General features: G+C 47.5%; 3 protein-coding genes across 4 annotated transcripts; 2 read left to right on the top strand and 1 right to left on the bottom strand.

The window, feature by feature from the left end:
- Positions 1 to 936: 936 nt before the first annotated feature.
- On the bottom strand, positions 937 to 6,717 carry LOC115761109 (condensin complex subunit 3). Its single transcript, XM_030702737.1, has 9 exons — positions 6,134 to 6,717; positions 5,858 to 6,034; positions 4,983 to 5,800; positions 4,270 to 4,918; positions 3,704 to 4,211; positions 3,259 to 3,638; positions 2,491 to 3,204; positions 2,276 to 2,422; positions 937 to 1,773 (listed from the first exon to the last, which is right to left on the bottom strand). Exons 1-9 carry the CDS (start codon positions 6,410 to 6,412, stop codon positions 1,102 to 1,104), a joined length of 4,344 nt encoding a protein of 1,447 aa, XP_030558597.1. The 5' UTR covers positions 6,413 to 6,717; the 3' UTR covers positions 937 to 1,101.
- Positions 6,718 to 7,113: 396 nt separating this feature from the next.
- On the top strand, positions 7,114 to 10,146 carry LOC115761111. 2 transcript variants are annotated; one of them, XM_030702741.1, is made up of 5 exons: positions 7,114 to 8,631; positions 8,752 to 8,984; positions 9,090 to 9,244; positions 9,317 to 9,483; positions 9,545 to 10,146. In XM_030702741.1, exons 1-5 carry the CDS (start codon positions 7,168 to 7,170, stop codon positions 10,052 to 10,054), a joined length of 2,529 nt encoding a protein of 842 aa, XP_030558601.1. In that variant the 5' UTR covers positions 7,114 to 7,167; the 3' UTR covers positions 10,055 to 10,146. The 2 variants fall into 2 exon arrangements, with proteins under 2 accessions (XP_030558601.1, XP_030558600.1); XM_030702740.1 differs by having other exon boundaries at positions 7,115 to 8,631; positions 9,090 to 9,483.
- Positions 10,147 to 10,326: 180 nt separating this feature from the next.
- LOC115760802 lies at positions 10,327 to 11,793 on the top strand. Its single transcript, XM_030702301.1, has 3 exons — positions 10,327 to 10,652; positions 10,717 to 10,952; positions 11,007 to 11,793. The coding sequence occupies exons 1-3, from the start codon at positions 10,574 to 10,576 to the stop codon at positions 11,322 to 11,324; spliced, it is 633 nt and encodes a 210-aa protein (XP_030558161.1). The 5' UTR covers positions 10,327 to 10,573; the 3' UTR covers positions 11,325 to 11,793.
- Positions 11,794 to 12,022: the final 229 nt, after the last annotated feature.

The raw sequence follows: 12,022 nt of genomic DNA, 5'->3' as shown, positions 1-12,022 counted from the left end.
ACTTGCAAGTTTTTTAACAGGCCGCTGTTAAGCAGGTGTTACTTAACAGTTCTTTGCTAAGTCACTGTTAGTTAACATACCACTGTTAACAGCCTCTGGACGGCGGACAACGGCGGAGATATGTCGTTTTGAGACGACATAACTCCGCCGTTGATCAGGGCGAGATTATGTCGTTCTCCATTTTTACTGTCGTTTTGAAACGTCATATCTCCGCGCGGTCGTATGACGCTTTTAGAGCGGCGGAGATTATGTCGTTTTGAAACGACATATCTCCAGGCGGACGTATGAAGTTTTTAGCGCGGCGGAGATTATGTCGTTTTGAAACGACATATCTCCCGCGGACGTGTGAAGATATTTTTTCGAAAACTTTAAATGGCCATATCTCGGCCAAATAAAGCCCGATTGCGGTCAAAAAGGGAGGGGTTTCTCGCGGAGGCCCATAGAATCGAATGCCATCCACCTTTTTCGAATTCGGAAAAATGGCATTTTTCGGAAAAACGTGATGGTTACACTGTATTTTTGGTCATTTTGGGTAATCTCTTAGAATATGGATTTTTGGGTAGCAATCGATGGTCGGGATCCGTACGAGTAGAAAGAGGTATATCATTCCTAAATCGGACTGTATTTAGCCGAGTTATTTCCATTTTAATATTCTATCAAATTTTGCTGCAATGTGTTTATTGTGAATTGTTATTTTTATGGGTTGCCCAAAAGTATGCTTTAGAAAAGCTACTCTAATAGGCTCAAGCTTATTGTGCGGCCAGCTCGAAAGTATGCAATGCTTTCCTTTATTTCTATGTCCACAACCACACGTAAGTTTCTCGAAAACATTAAATGGTCATATCTCGGCCAAACAAAGCCCGGGCATATTGGGCGCGTTGAACTCGTGGAGCACCGACGATCCTTAAATGACGATTTATATTTGAAATAAGTATATTTAAACATGACTACGTAATATACATAAAATTTACAAAAGGTCAAATGAACATGAAAAGCGCGCACAATGTTAAAATAGAACTTAATCGAATACAATACACAAAACAAAATTCTAAACACTGAGATGCGGATGGGGATAGGGGAAAGGGGTGGGTCCGGTGACAGCTATTTGCGTCGGGTGCGGGTTGCCACAGCTGCGGTTTCTGCTGTGCCCGCACGGGTGCGCGTTGTGGCACTCCTGGAACTGCTCGTGTTGACTGCGGCACGCTCGCCGGAGGTGGACTTGTTGCGCATTGCTTTGTCCTGCCGCACGCGCTTTGGTGTAGACATCTTTAGGTGCCCTTCGGTCATGCTTAGCTCCTGGGACATTCGTTTACGGGTCAAGCTCATGGCACTCATTCGCAGACTGCGCGCCGAATGGCGCGTTATTATTCTGGTCACGGGCGTGCTGCTGCTCATCTGTGATCCGGAGCGCCTGGTACTGTGGCGCTGTGGCGTTTTGTGATTGGACTTTGGAGTTGGCGCTGGTGGACGAACAGGTGCCGGTACCGTGTTCTCCTTGATGGACGAGCTGCTGCTGTCCGTGGGACTGGCTGTGCTCTTTGCCGCTGGCGCTGCCATTGTCTTTGGCACTGGCGAAGCGGCCACACTGCTTCGTCTTCTGGTCGTTCTGGCATCCAAACGCAGCTGCTTGCGTAGCGGCGAGACGCGCTTCGAGGATGTGGCCGAGTCGGAGGATTGCGAAGAGGTCGCCGGCGTTGCAGCCAGCGACTTGCGGAGCACGCGCTTGCGCCCATTGCGCAGAGGCGTTTGGATCTCGAGGTGTAAGACCTTGCGCTGCAGAAACATAAGAAAAACGAGGAAAATTAAAAATAAAAAAACACAACACAAAATGGAAATTAAAACGTAATCAAAAACCGGATTCGAACTAGTGCGAAATTAAAATCTAAGTATATCTTAAGAGTCTTTAAAATGTTCCATAAAACTTTGTACAAATAAACAAATATATATACATATAGCATGTATTGGTGGTCCTTGGGCAGAAAGAAAACAGCGTTTTGTTGTGGGATGTTGTTTGTTGTTGTTTTTTTCAAAAACGTGTTAATTTTAGATAGTTAATGCAAATTGTGAATCGTTTCTCATTTGCGCTTAAATTAAACAACTTTTCTTGTCATGTCAATCAATAATTAAAGGCTACGTTTTAAACTAAACTTAATTCGTGTTTGTCTCTCGTCGCCCCAGGGTACCTACTGCTGCATCTACTCCTACTGTTACTGCCTGGAACTGTCTGGTCTGCCGGCTTTGCTTAGAGCTGCAAGCGCAAGCGCGCGGTACTCACTTTGCTGCCCCCCGCTGGCGTATTGCGTGTCCCGGTTGCGTTGCGGTTGCGCATCGAGCGCAAACGTAGGCGACTTTCATTCTGTGCTGTGCTCGCAACTGGCGACGCGGCTGTGGGCGAGTCCACGATCACGTCCGAGTCGGAGTGCTGTGCAAGAAGGGAAAGAATTAGCGGATGTGATTAGCATGAAACCAAATTAAATAAATTAAACTTACCTGCTCTTCAGCGGGAGAAACGGCAATCTCGGGGACATCGGCGGCGACAGTAGCTTCCGCTTCTTTTTCCGCTTCATTTTCCGCATCCTCTTCCACTCCCACATCAACCTCAACATATGTTTCTTCTGCAGCTTCTGGCGCTTCAGGCTGCTTTTCGGGCGTCTTCGAGGCACGCGCAATTGCCTTTTCCAGACGCTGTTTGGTTTTGTCTCTGCACAGATTTCGCCGACTAATTTCCTTGATCTCTTCTTGTTGCTGTTGCTGCTTTTCGAGTGCCTCGGCATCTGGCGCTGGCGTTTGGGAGCTGCAATTGCTTTCCGCATCCGAGTGACTGATGGAATTGTGGAGCGAGCGTCGCAGGAAGCGTATGCCCACTTGATTGTTGGCACCAAAAGTGGTCAGCACGGGCTCCGTGGCTACTGCTACCGTCGAAGGCGACGTTCTTGTCGAGCTGCCTTCGGTTATTGCTGCTTCGGTTAATGTTGCAGCCTCCGTTATGGCCGTGGCTGCTGCAGGTGGTTCGCTTTCGGGCGCTGCAGGCACTTGCGTTGGACACTCCGATGTCGACGCTATGGTGGCCGTCACGCTCTCACACTCTTCCGCATCCGCTTCACTTTCGTTGCCATCAGGCTTGCGTGCGGGCGGATTGAAGCTGCCGTTGAGCACGTCCTTAAAGTCCACAATATTTTTTATCATGCGCGGCTCGAGTTCGCTCTACAAAAGGCATTTAATTAAACAAAAATCAACATATTTGTTGAGTCCACTTACACTGACAAGCTTGTCGGCCAGTTCGAGCATCTCATCCTTCATCTGGGAACTATTCAGCACATTCAGCTTAAGCGTGGTCAGCTCCTTGGCCAACAGGCGGCACATCTCCTTGCGCTCCGTGTAATAGTTGTGTATATAATGCAGAAAGCTGATCGCAATCCGATTGTGAAGGTTATTCTGTGGCTTACTCATCTCTTGAACTGTGAGATCAATGAAGAACTTGGTCACATGTTCGGGCAGGACATCGTTTAGCAGCGAATCGTAGCTGCAGTTCATCACGGACCAAACAATGGGCAGCAGGCAGGGCTCGAGCAGGTGCTGCAGCTTTTGCGCCACAATATTCTCAAAGAACATGCCCAGCACCTGGCTAATGATGGGCTCTGCACAAAACATACAAGGAATTTAGAACGAGTTGACAACAGCATTCAAATTATTTCCTGCTTACCTGTGTTTGGATTAAAGTAACGCTTGAGCAGCTTCTCCAGCACATCGGTGCGATTGTCCAGATGTCCGCGCAACACCAAGCGACACAGTCCGCGCACAATAGCCAGCAGAATGCCCTTGTCGACGACCTTTTCGACAAAGAAGCCCATCATGCTGATGATGTCCGTATTCTGATCGTTGCCTTGCGATTGACTTCTGTCCTCCTCGCCGTCAAAGTCCTGCATGGTGAACAGCAGGCGGCGTTTAGATTTGGGCGCCAGTCCCTGTCCCGCAACGGACTGATTTAGATCCATGAAGTAGTCCACGCCATAGTGATCCATCAGCTCGCACACGCATTGTGCAGATATTTCGCAGAGGCGCAAGTTGTTGTTCTTATAAAATTCGTCCACGAGCACATCGAAAACTTCCTTGGTGTAAGCCTCGTACAGAATGCTGAACGTGGTGCCGCACTTGATGGCCCACTCGAATATGTCCAATTCCGTCGAAGCCAAATGCCGGCAAATGAAGTCCTGCAGCGAAAATTAAATTCATTTTGATTTTGATTAATGGGAATATAATGTAGATTACCTTGTAGAGCTTGCAGATGCTGGGATTCAGAGTGTGCACATGCTCGGAGGCGACCATGTAGAAGGATATGTACAGGCCCTTGAGGACGCGCTCTTGCTTGGACAGCTTGGGGCGCGTCGGCAGCTCCAGCTCGCCATGTTTCTCGAGCAGCGGCTGTATCAAATCCCTGTACTCATCCGTGACGGTCATGCGCTCATCGTTGACGGCCTGCGCACGCATATACTCTTTTTGTCGCACAAAGTTCTCCTCCATTTCCTCGAGTTCCAGAATTTTCACCTTTAGCGATCGAATCTTCATAACCAGCGATGTTTCAACATTGTCGAGCAGCTTATCCGTTAGCTCACGATCGTGCACAAAATCATTTTGCTTGGCATTCAGTTCGCATATCTCATAGATGATCTCGATGAAGTACTGCATCCGCGTGGCCACATCACTCACCAGCTGTTCCGCGCAGCGCACCAGCACGGCCACAATCTTGTGATCCAGCAGGCATTCCCTCAGCAGATGCGTGATCAGCTCTTTCAGATTGGCACGACCAATCTCATCGCCCAGATCGTAGGTCTGTAGTATTTCCACCAGCGACAGCATCATGCTCTGGAATTCGATCTGTGCAAATTTGTCCATATCCGGCTTCTGGAACTGACAGAACCTGTGCCGAGACCAATTGGTTAAACTTTCTCCATGCGAATTAGCTGAACTTTCAAGCAACTTACTTTTTCACATAATCGCAAAAGACGCTCAACTCGGGCAGAACCTGCTCGAATTCGTCGGCCTGCGTCTGCTGCAGGTAGCCACTGAGGCACTGCCAGTATAGAACGAGCTCGACGGTGAGTGCCTCGTGCGGCACGCACCGATGCAGATCACAGTCCTCGGTCAGCGGCAGCTGGGCGAGCAGCTCACTGTTGGCGGTCTGCTCGAAGATCACGAACAACATTTGGCGGGCGACACGTCTGAAGCGCATGAGCTCCTCCTCGTTGGAGTCGAGCTTGAGCGCAGCCGTCAGCTGTATATAGTTCTGCTGGTAGGATTCGATCCAGGCCTTGAGCATATACTTGATGACATTCTTGCGCACATTCTCCGAACTGTCGTTGAGTCCACGCTCGAGCAGCGTCAGGCGCTGTGACACTTTGTAGGAGCGCACCGGATAGTTGCACATGTTGATGTACGTGTGGCGTCGCACCTTTTCGTCCACGTCCCAAAGGCGCTGCAGTATGTGTGGCACTGTTAGATAGTTGCGGCCCATGCACGAGATGATGCACTGCCGCACACTGGACGACGGATCCGAGCTTAAATGATATTGATAGGCGCACAACACCGGATCGTTGGGATGATCCGGCACCTGTAGTCGCTGCATGGCCAGCACCGCCTCCTTGCGCACGCTGGGAGACATGTCCTTCAGCCGATCCAGCATATAGTGGAGAATCTGGTCGCATTGCGAGTCATCTAAGGCCGCATACGGCCCGAGATGTTTCAGTATGAGATTCACGAAGAAACAAATGCGATAGCGTATGTGCGGGCTATTGGAAATTGTCTGCGAAACATAAAATGTAAACAAACTACACGATAAGAAAGTACAGTAAACACACACCGATAGTAGCCAGCAGAAGGTTTCCGCCAGTATGGGATGTGTTTTTTCCGACTCGAAGCTGGTGACGAACTTGGCGCAGAATGCAAGCGCCGTATTGCCATACTCGTTGCCCTCGTCCGCCTCCAGCACCGTCTTGAACATCTTGATGAACGTGAACATGAAGGCGTCGTGGTCCAGCTGCAAAAAACAGGCCAACAGCATGTCAGTTGTTAGTGGGTGGTACAAAGGGAACTGCAAACTTTGACTTCGATCTGCCCCCACCCGTCGCTAACATACCTTCGAGTACAGTTGCTTCAGCTCTTTGATGTAGCGCTTGTGGAAGGTCTCGTTAAGCTGTGCATTCGAGAGGATTGTGTACATTGGCCCTTGGCCCACGGTGCGACGCTCGCTGGCAAGGCTGCGGCTGCTGTTGCCGATGCTGCTGCTGCTGGTCGATGCGGCAGCGGCGGCAGCAATGGACGCCGCATCGACGCTGCGCTGTTCCTTGTCGTTTTCATTTTCCTTTTCTTTAGTTTTTTTGTTGCGCTTCGCATTGGGCCGTCCCTTCTTGACCATTGTATTTGTATTTTGTATTTGATTGTGCCGTACGGCTCTTCACTTTCACGTGTCTATCGATTATTGTGTTGCTTAACTTATTTCCTTGTTTTATTTCTATTTTTATTTTTGTTTTGCACGCTCAGTTCTTCAAATTGTACACAGCGCAGTTGAATTTCATTTTTTTTGTTAGATGCCAGCGAAAAAACACAAGCGTCGCGTTCTTCTGCATTCTGCATTCCACCCCATTCGTGCTGCCGTTAATATGATATTTTTTCATCTGGTGCTGCCAACTTGTCGCAAATGCTGCCGATGTTTGCGTCGATCGTTTCTGCTGTCGGGTAAATTTGAATTTAAAATTGAGGACATTCATTTTTGTATTTTATAATTTTATAAGTTGATATATATATATTAATATATTTATAATTCAGTTAAGCACGAGCTGGTAAGTCAGAAAATATTTTGTATGCGATAAATACAATTAATTGAAGCCATGCCGGGCAGCTTTTTTTTATAAGCAATTACTGCGTGACAAAAGCTCACTGCTACAACACGAATTTTAATTTCTTTCCGTTTAAATTGCAAATATGGTATATTTTACCCTTTCTTTCATCAGTTTAAGGATTATTATTCGGATTTGTATTGGATTTTCGATAATATTCTTTGTTCAAGTACATTTACTTAAATTTTGTGAGAATTTATCGAAACAATGCCTTTTCAGTCAGTTTATATTAATAGTAAATGTTTAGAGGAATCGAGATTATTGTTCAACTAAAATGGCGAGCGGAACAAAGCGCGTTTACGAAGCTCGCTCCAAATACCCGGATCGTACCAAAAACATTGAAAATTCTTTTGCGCCTTTGACGGTCGTAATAAAATCTCTGGAAACAGGCATATTGCTGCTTAACTCAAAGGAGGAGCCCGTATTACAAGTTGTACTCAGTCATTTGGCGGAGTTTGCTCGAAAACAGGATGAGAATATACTGGAACTGAAGAAACAGCAATTGTTGGAGTTGCTGATCGATAAGGGGATCTATATGTATGCGGAGAATGTAATTATCCGCCGATTCGCCTTGTTCCATATCACTCTGGTGCTGGATAACACGGAACTGGGCGAATACGATACGGAGAAGATCGCACAGCTGCTGGACGTGTGCTTTAGGTTCTATCTGAAGGAGAGCGATGAGTTCTGCATCGAGTATCTGACCTATATAGTCAATTTGTGTTTGCGTGATCCGAAAGTGGCTCAGAACGTACTGGAAAATATTGAATTTCTTGAGAAGTTCAAGAACATATTCATTAATTCGGATAATCCAGATACCGTGCTCAATTCTATTGAAGCGTTGCACAAAATTCTACAAGTTCAAAGCGCCGAGGAGATGCTCGAGTTCACCACCCTGCCGGGATTCCCTGTTGATCGCATTATCTGCGAGCTGACCAATGAGTTCCTGGAGATCCGTTTGGCCGCCATCAAGGTGCTCAAGACCCTGTTGGCCGATACCAGTGACGAGAGTGTTTTCGAGCCAGTGCATCGCTGCTTCTTTGTGCTGCAGCAGCTGGTCAAAGCGTTCTGCGCGAATCCCAGGGCGCCCGACGCCCTTGGCATTATCGAGGTGATGGCCACGGCTCTGCGCTCCGAGAAAATGACCAAGCTGTTCTTTGAGCAGAATCTCTTTGACCAGATGGTAGAGCATCTGAAGGAGGATATAGACTTACTGCCAGCTGAAGTCGTCTGCACCGTCATTTCCATATTCGCCGAAGCGGCCAAATACGAAAGGTACCTGCCACGCATCCACAATGCCAACATTACGCAAATGTTGCTGAAGTGCCTGCTGAGCAGCAAACCGGAACCAGCTCCATTTGTCATCATGGGTCTGAATCGCATGATTGCTCATCCGGAGGCACTGCGTACCATTGTCGCCGAGTACGAAAATGGGGCCCTCTCACGCTTGGTTAGCCTGGTGCGTTCACCGGACGTGTCCATTAAGACACGCGAGCAGGCCGCCGAGTTCATCGGGAGTTTGCTGGTCAGCTCATTCCGTAGCACATCCGAGAAGCTAATGGAAATAAACATATCTGAAGCGTTGGCAACCACCCTAAGGCAGGGTTTGCCGGAACTATCGATAGATCTGATATTGTCGCTGCTGGCGATTATCGAGAGCTTGGCCGCCAATGATGAGTATCGCACGACTATGGGCGAATATACGCCGCTCGCTGAACAAATTGCACAGCTACTTATGGTAAATAATATCGAACAATCGGTTTATCATGTATCGATCGTTATTTATCGATATTCGTCTATCGATTATCGTTTATCGGTTTATCGTTTCACATTTATAGTCTAAAAGTTCATTTAACAGCGCTCCTATGCTCACTCCATATTGGTCCACAACATATTCCGCTGCCTGTGCACAATTATCGACGAGGCGCCCGTTCGCGAGGTGCTGCTCAGTAATTATATCGTGTCCTCAATAAAGCGCGCTCTCAAATCTCTGTCCAATCTGGTCAAGACCGCTGTCACCAACTTTATACTACAGACCACACGATTCAATTGTTTCGTAGATGCCTACATTGATCGTGGCATTCTCGAGGTGTAAGTTGCTCCAATTCAAATGTGGTATTCAGCTGCAGTCAGTCGGCCAGTCTTCAGTCTGGTAAATCGTAATTAAATCCAATTAAACGCAGGTTTTCTTTTCAGACTGATGCTGTTCCAGAAGCATGCGTTCTGCGTTTCCACTTGGGGTCCGGCTATTGAAAGCATTCTGTCCAAGTGCCCCACCATGAAGTTCTGTATTCGCAACTGTTTGAGCTTTACGGATATAACCGCTGGCAAGGATTTTTACGTGTCCAAGCGTAAGTTTGAAGATTTCCGCTGCTTTCAGAATATATTGAGACATGACTGTTCGCCGCTGGACGCTGTGCTAGTGGTGAACTTTGACCGACCCTCTGTGGATGCGGATGATGTGATTTGTGTGCCATCTCATTGCCTGCACGATATCGATATTGCGGGCGACCAGAAGTGGGCTTATTGCAAGCGACCCGCTGATACCAAGCTGCCTGAATTCCTCGAAGCGCTTAATGAGACCTTGGCCGTGGGTATTATGAGCTTGGCAATTATTTCCGACCAGCATTAACCATTTACTGCCCTTCCAGTTGCACGGCCTTGTGGAGAATCCAGACAGAATCAGACGCAGCATTGACTTTGAGAATGTGGCCAAGCGCAGCAAGATTATAGCCGAGGCCGTCAACAGCGTCATGTCGGAGGACATCAAGATTCTCGATCTGAACACCACCGAGGAGTGCTCCCGCCACACTGTACGCTGTCATCTGGAGGCCCTGCGCCACATCTTTCACACCAACTTCATACCCTTGGGCGAGGTGCGCAGCGGCTGTCAATTCGAGCGTGCCATACTCTTCAAGTGCTTCGCCGATCAGATTGGTCTGCCCTGCACCCTGCAGCGCAGCGTGGACGGTCGCATGCTGTACAACGAAGTGCCGTTGCCTCTGGAAATGGAGAAGGACATACATTGCGACAAGAAGACCTTGAAATTTATGCCCTGGCGAATGCTGCGTCCCACACACATTGTTGACCTTATGTATAATATAGGCGAACTCTACCCCATGCAGTGCCGCCAGGCCCTACAGTATTTGCGCCTCTACTGAGGCTAGATTCAAAAGATTTTATTGTTGTTTTTATGCAAAATTTTGATGTTAGCCCCAATAAATATTCAGCAATATTATAGTGGGTCAAGCGGCTGAAATACCGTATCTTCTAGTTAAATTTCTTCTGGGTTTTGTTGGCATCGATTCAAAATTGAATTGAAAGAATATTCAGAATATTTGCTGATTCCCTCTATTTTGTAGCAAACCGTTTTTTATTATCTTATAATTGTTAAAATTCTCCCGAGTGTCATATTTTAATCATGGTTTTCTTAGAGCTTCCGTATAATTCTCAACTGGTTTATGCTGCCCGCCGCAAATACGCTTGGGTTTGTGTCTTTGCTAGCCAGAACTGCGCATGTCATTGTCGCCAGCTCTTTGTATTCTGACATTCGCTGTCAAACGACAACGTTTTATTCTTCCAAATAAACAAAAGTCTGCTCGCGGCTGCTCGGGTCTATAGAATAAGTTGTTTAACTGGCTGGAAAGGCGTTTATTGGCCCAGTTGGCGGCCAACACAGCATGTCCAGAGCTCTCCTCACACTCGCCTACTTTGTGCTCACCTCCTGCTCCATTGTGTTCACGGCCTGCGTTAATAATGGTAAGTGCGGCGACCTTCGAGCCCAGCTGGAAAAATCAATAAAGATGCGCATCTCATTGGACAGTGACTGGCACGGGCACCAGCTCGCCCGGATCGGGACCCAATTCGGTAGTCAGCCTGAGCACCTCGCTTACCAGCGGCGGGCATATTCATCGCACGGCGGCGGCCATCGAGCGGGTGAACAAGCTCTGGTGCTATGCCTGTGATACCATGGACGACGGTCCGGCCTGCGTAGATGTCCTTGAGCGCAACAGCACGGCGCTAATGAAGAAGTGTCAGGGCGAGGAGTTCATCTGCATGGTAAGAGCTGTTGCTTACCAGCAGGATTTCTCTAATCTCCTCCTTTTCAAATAGGTCAAGCGTTTCTCGTACACCACCAGCACAGAGAACTCCACGAGTTCGCCAAAGATGTGGTCGCTGGATCGACGATGCGCCGTCAACTGTGAGCCCGGCTGCATTGTTATAGGTGAGCGCACCAAGCTCTATGCCTGCACATCCTGCTGCGAGGAGTCCTTCTGCAATACGGGTCGTGGCGGCGCCGCGGGCATATTCCATCGCGAGGCAACGGGTATTGGCACACGAATCTTTTGGCTGGCAGCCCCGTTCCTGGTCAACATATCGCTAATGCTCTACAAGCGGCATGCCGGTCATGTGCTCATCCAGCTACAGTAGTCCCTCGCAATGCGGCGCCGAAACAAAAGGCGTGTGTACCTCATTGATTTAGCCAATTTAAGTAGCCAAACCAAACACTCAACTTGCCCAAAGCTATTAACTAAACTAGCTAACTGTACCAGTTCGTTTGCCCGCATTTTACCTACTCCTAGATTTAGATATACAACTATACTTTATACTAGCCTGCATAAGAGTACTTGTGTGTGTACTTGAGTATAGTTACCTAAGGGTCATGGTGTGATAATAAATGAATCCAAGTGTCAGTCAGCGCGAGTATTTATCAAGTTATCTTTCGTGGGCCGAAAAGTCAGAACCAGTTAAATGCATCTTAGCAAATTCTGCAGTCAGAACCAGTTGTGAATTTTAAATGCATCTTAGCAACTTCTGCAGTTGATATGTATTTAAAAGAAATCCTTTTTATGCTTAATCCTCGCTAAGAAATTTTAGATAATTGATTTGATTATTAGATAATTTACGACTGCTTAATTAGGCAAATAAAATTATCTTCAAGTGATGTTTTCAGCTCGTGAGCGTTTGTCTAACTTGCAGTTAATTCCCACTTTAGAGCAGATTATAAATACAATGAGACGGGTAAACAATTGCAATTAGGGTCTTAATTTCCAAATGGAATATGTTGAGCACAACTGATACAGTTTGGAGTCAATGCACATGGTCTGCATTAATTTACACCCATGCCA

Source organism: Drosophila novamexicana, unplaced genomic scaffold (genome assembly GCF_003285875.2).
Source record: "Drosophila novamexicana strain 15010-1031.04,08,12 unplaced genomic scaffold, DnovRS2.1 tig00000462-arrow-pilon, whole genome shotgun sequence".
Taxonomy (NCBI): Eukaryota; Metazoa; Arthropoda; class Insecta; order Diptera; family Drosophilidae; genus Drosophila; species Drosophila novamexicana.
This window is presented reverse-complemented; position numbering and strand designations above follow the sequence as displayed.

Bases quoted from the DNA above. Each gene is read 5' to 3' on its own strand.
- LOC115760802 (XM_030702301.1), top strand. From the start codon at position 10,574: ATGTCCAGAGCTCTCCTCACACTCGCCTACTTTGTGCTCACCTCCTGC. The intron at 10,653-10,716 runs GTAAGTGCGGCG...CTCATTGGACAG, and splicing joins CACGGCCTGCGTTAATAATG to TGACTGGCACGGGCACCAGC. The intron at 10,953-11,006 runs GTAAGAGCTGTT...CTTTTCAAATAG, and splicing joins GCGAGGAGTTCATCTGCATG to GTCAAGCGTTTCTCGTACAC.
- LOC115761111 (XM_030702740.1), top strand. From the start codon at position 7,168: ATGGCGAGCGGAACAAAGCGCGTTTACGAAGCTCGCTCCAAATACCCG. The intron at 8,632-8,751 runs GTAAATAATATC...TTCATTTAACAG, and splicing joins AAATTGCACAGCTACTTATG to CGCTCCTATGCTCACTCCAT. The intron at 8,985-9,089 runs GTAAGTTGCTCC...TTTTCTTTTCAG, and splicing joins GATCGTGGCATTCTCGAGGT to ACTGATGCTGTTCCAGAAGC.
- LOC115761109 (XM_030702737.1), bottom strand. From the start codon at position 6,412: ATGGTCAAGAAGGGACGGCCCAATGCGAAGCGCAACAAAAAAACTAAA. The intron at 4,919-4,982 runs GTAAGTTGCTTG...GTCTCGGCACAG, and splicing joins TTTTGCGATTATGTGAAAAA to GTTCTGTCAGTTCCAGAAGC. The intron at 2,423-2,490 runs GTAAGTTTAATT...CTTCTTGCACAG, and splicing joins TTTCTCCCGCTGAAGAGCAG to CACTCCGACTCGGACGTGAT.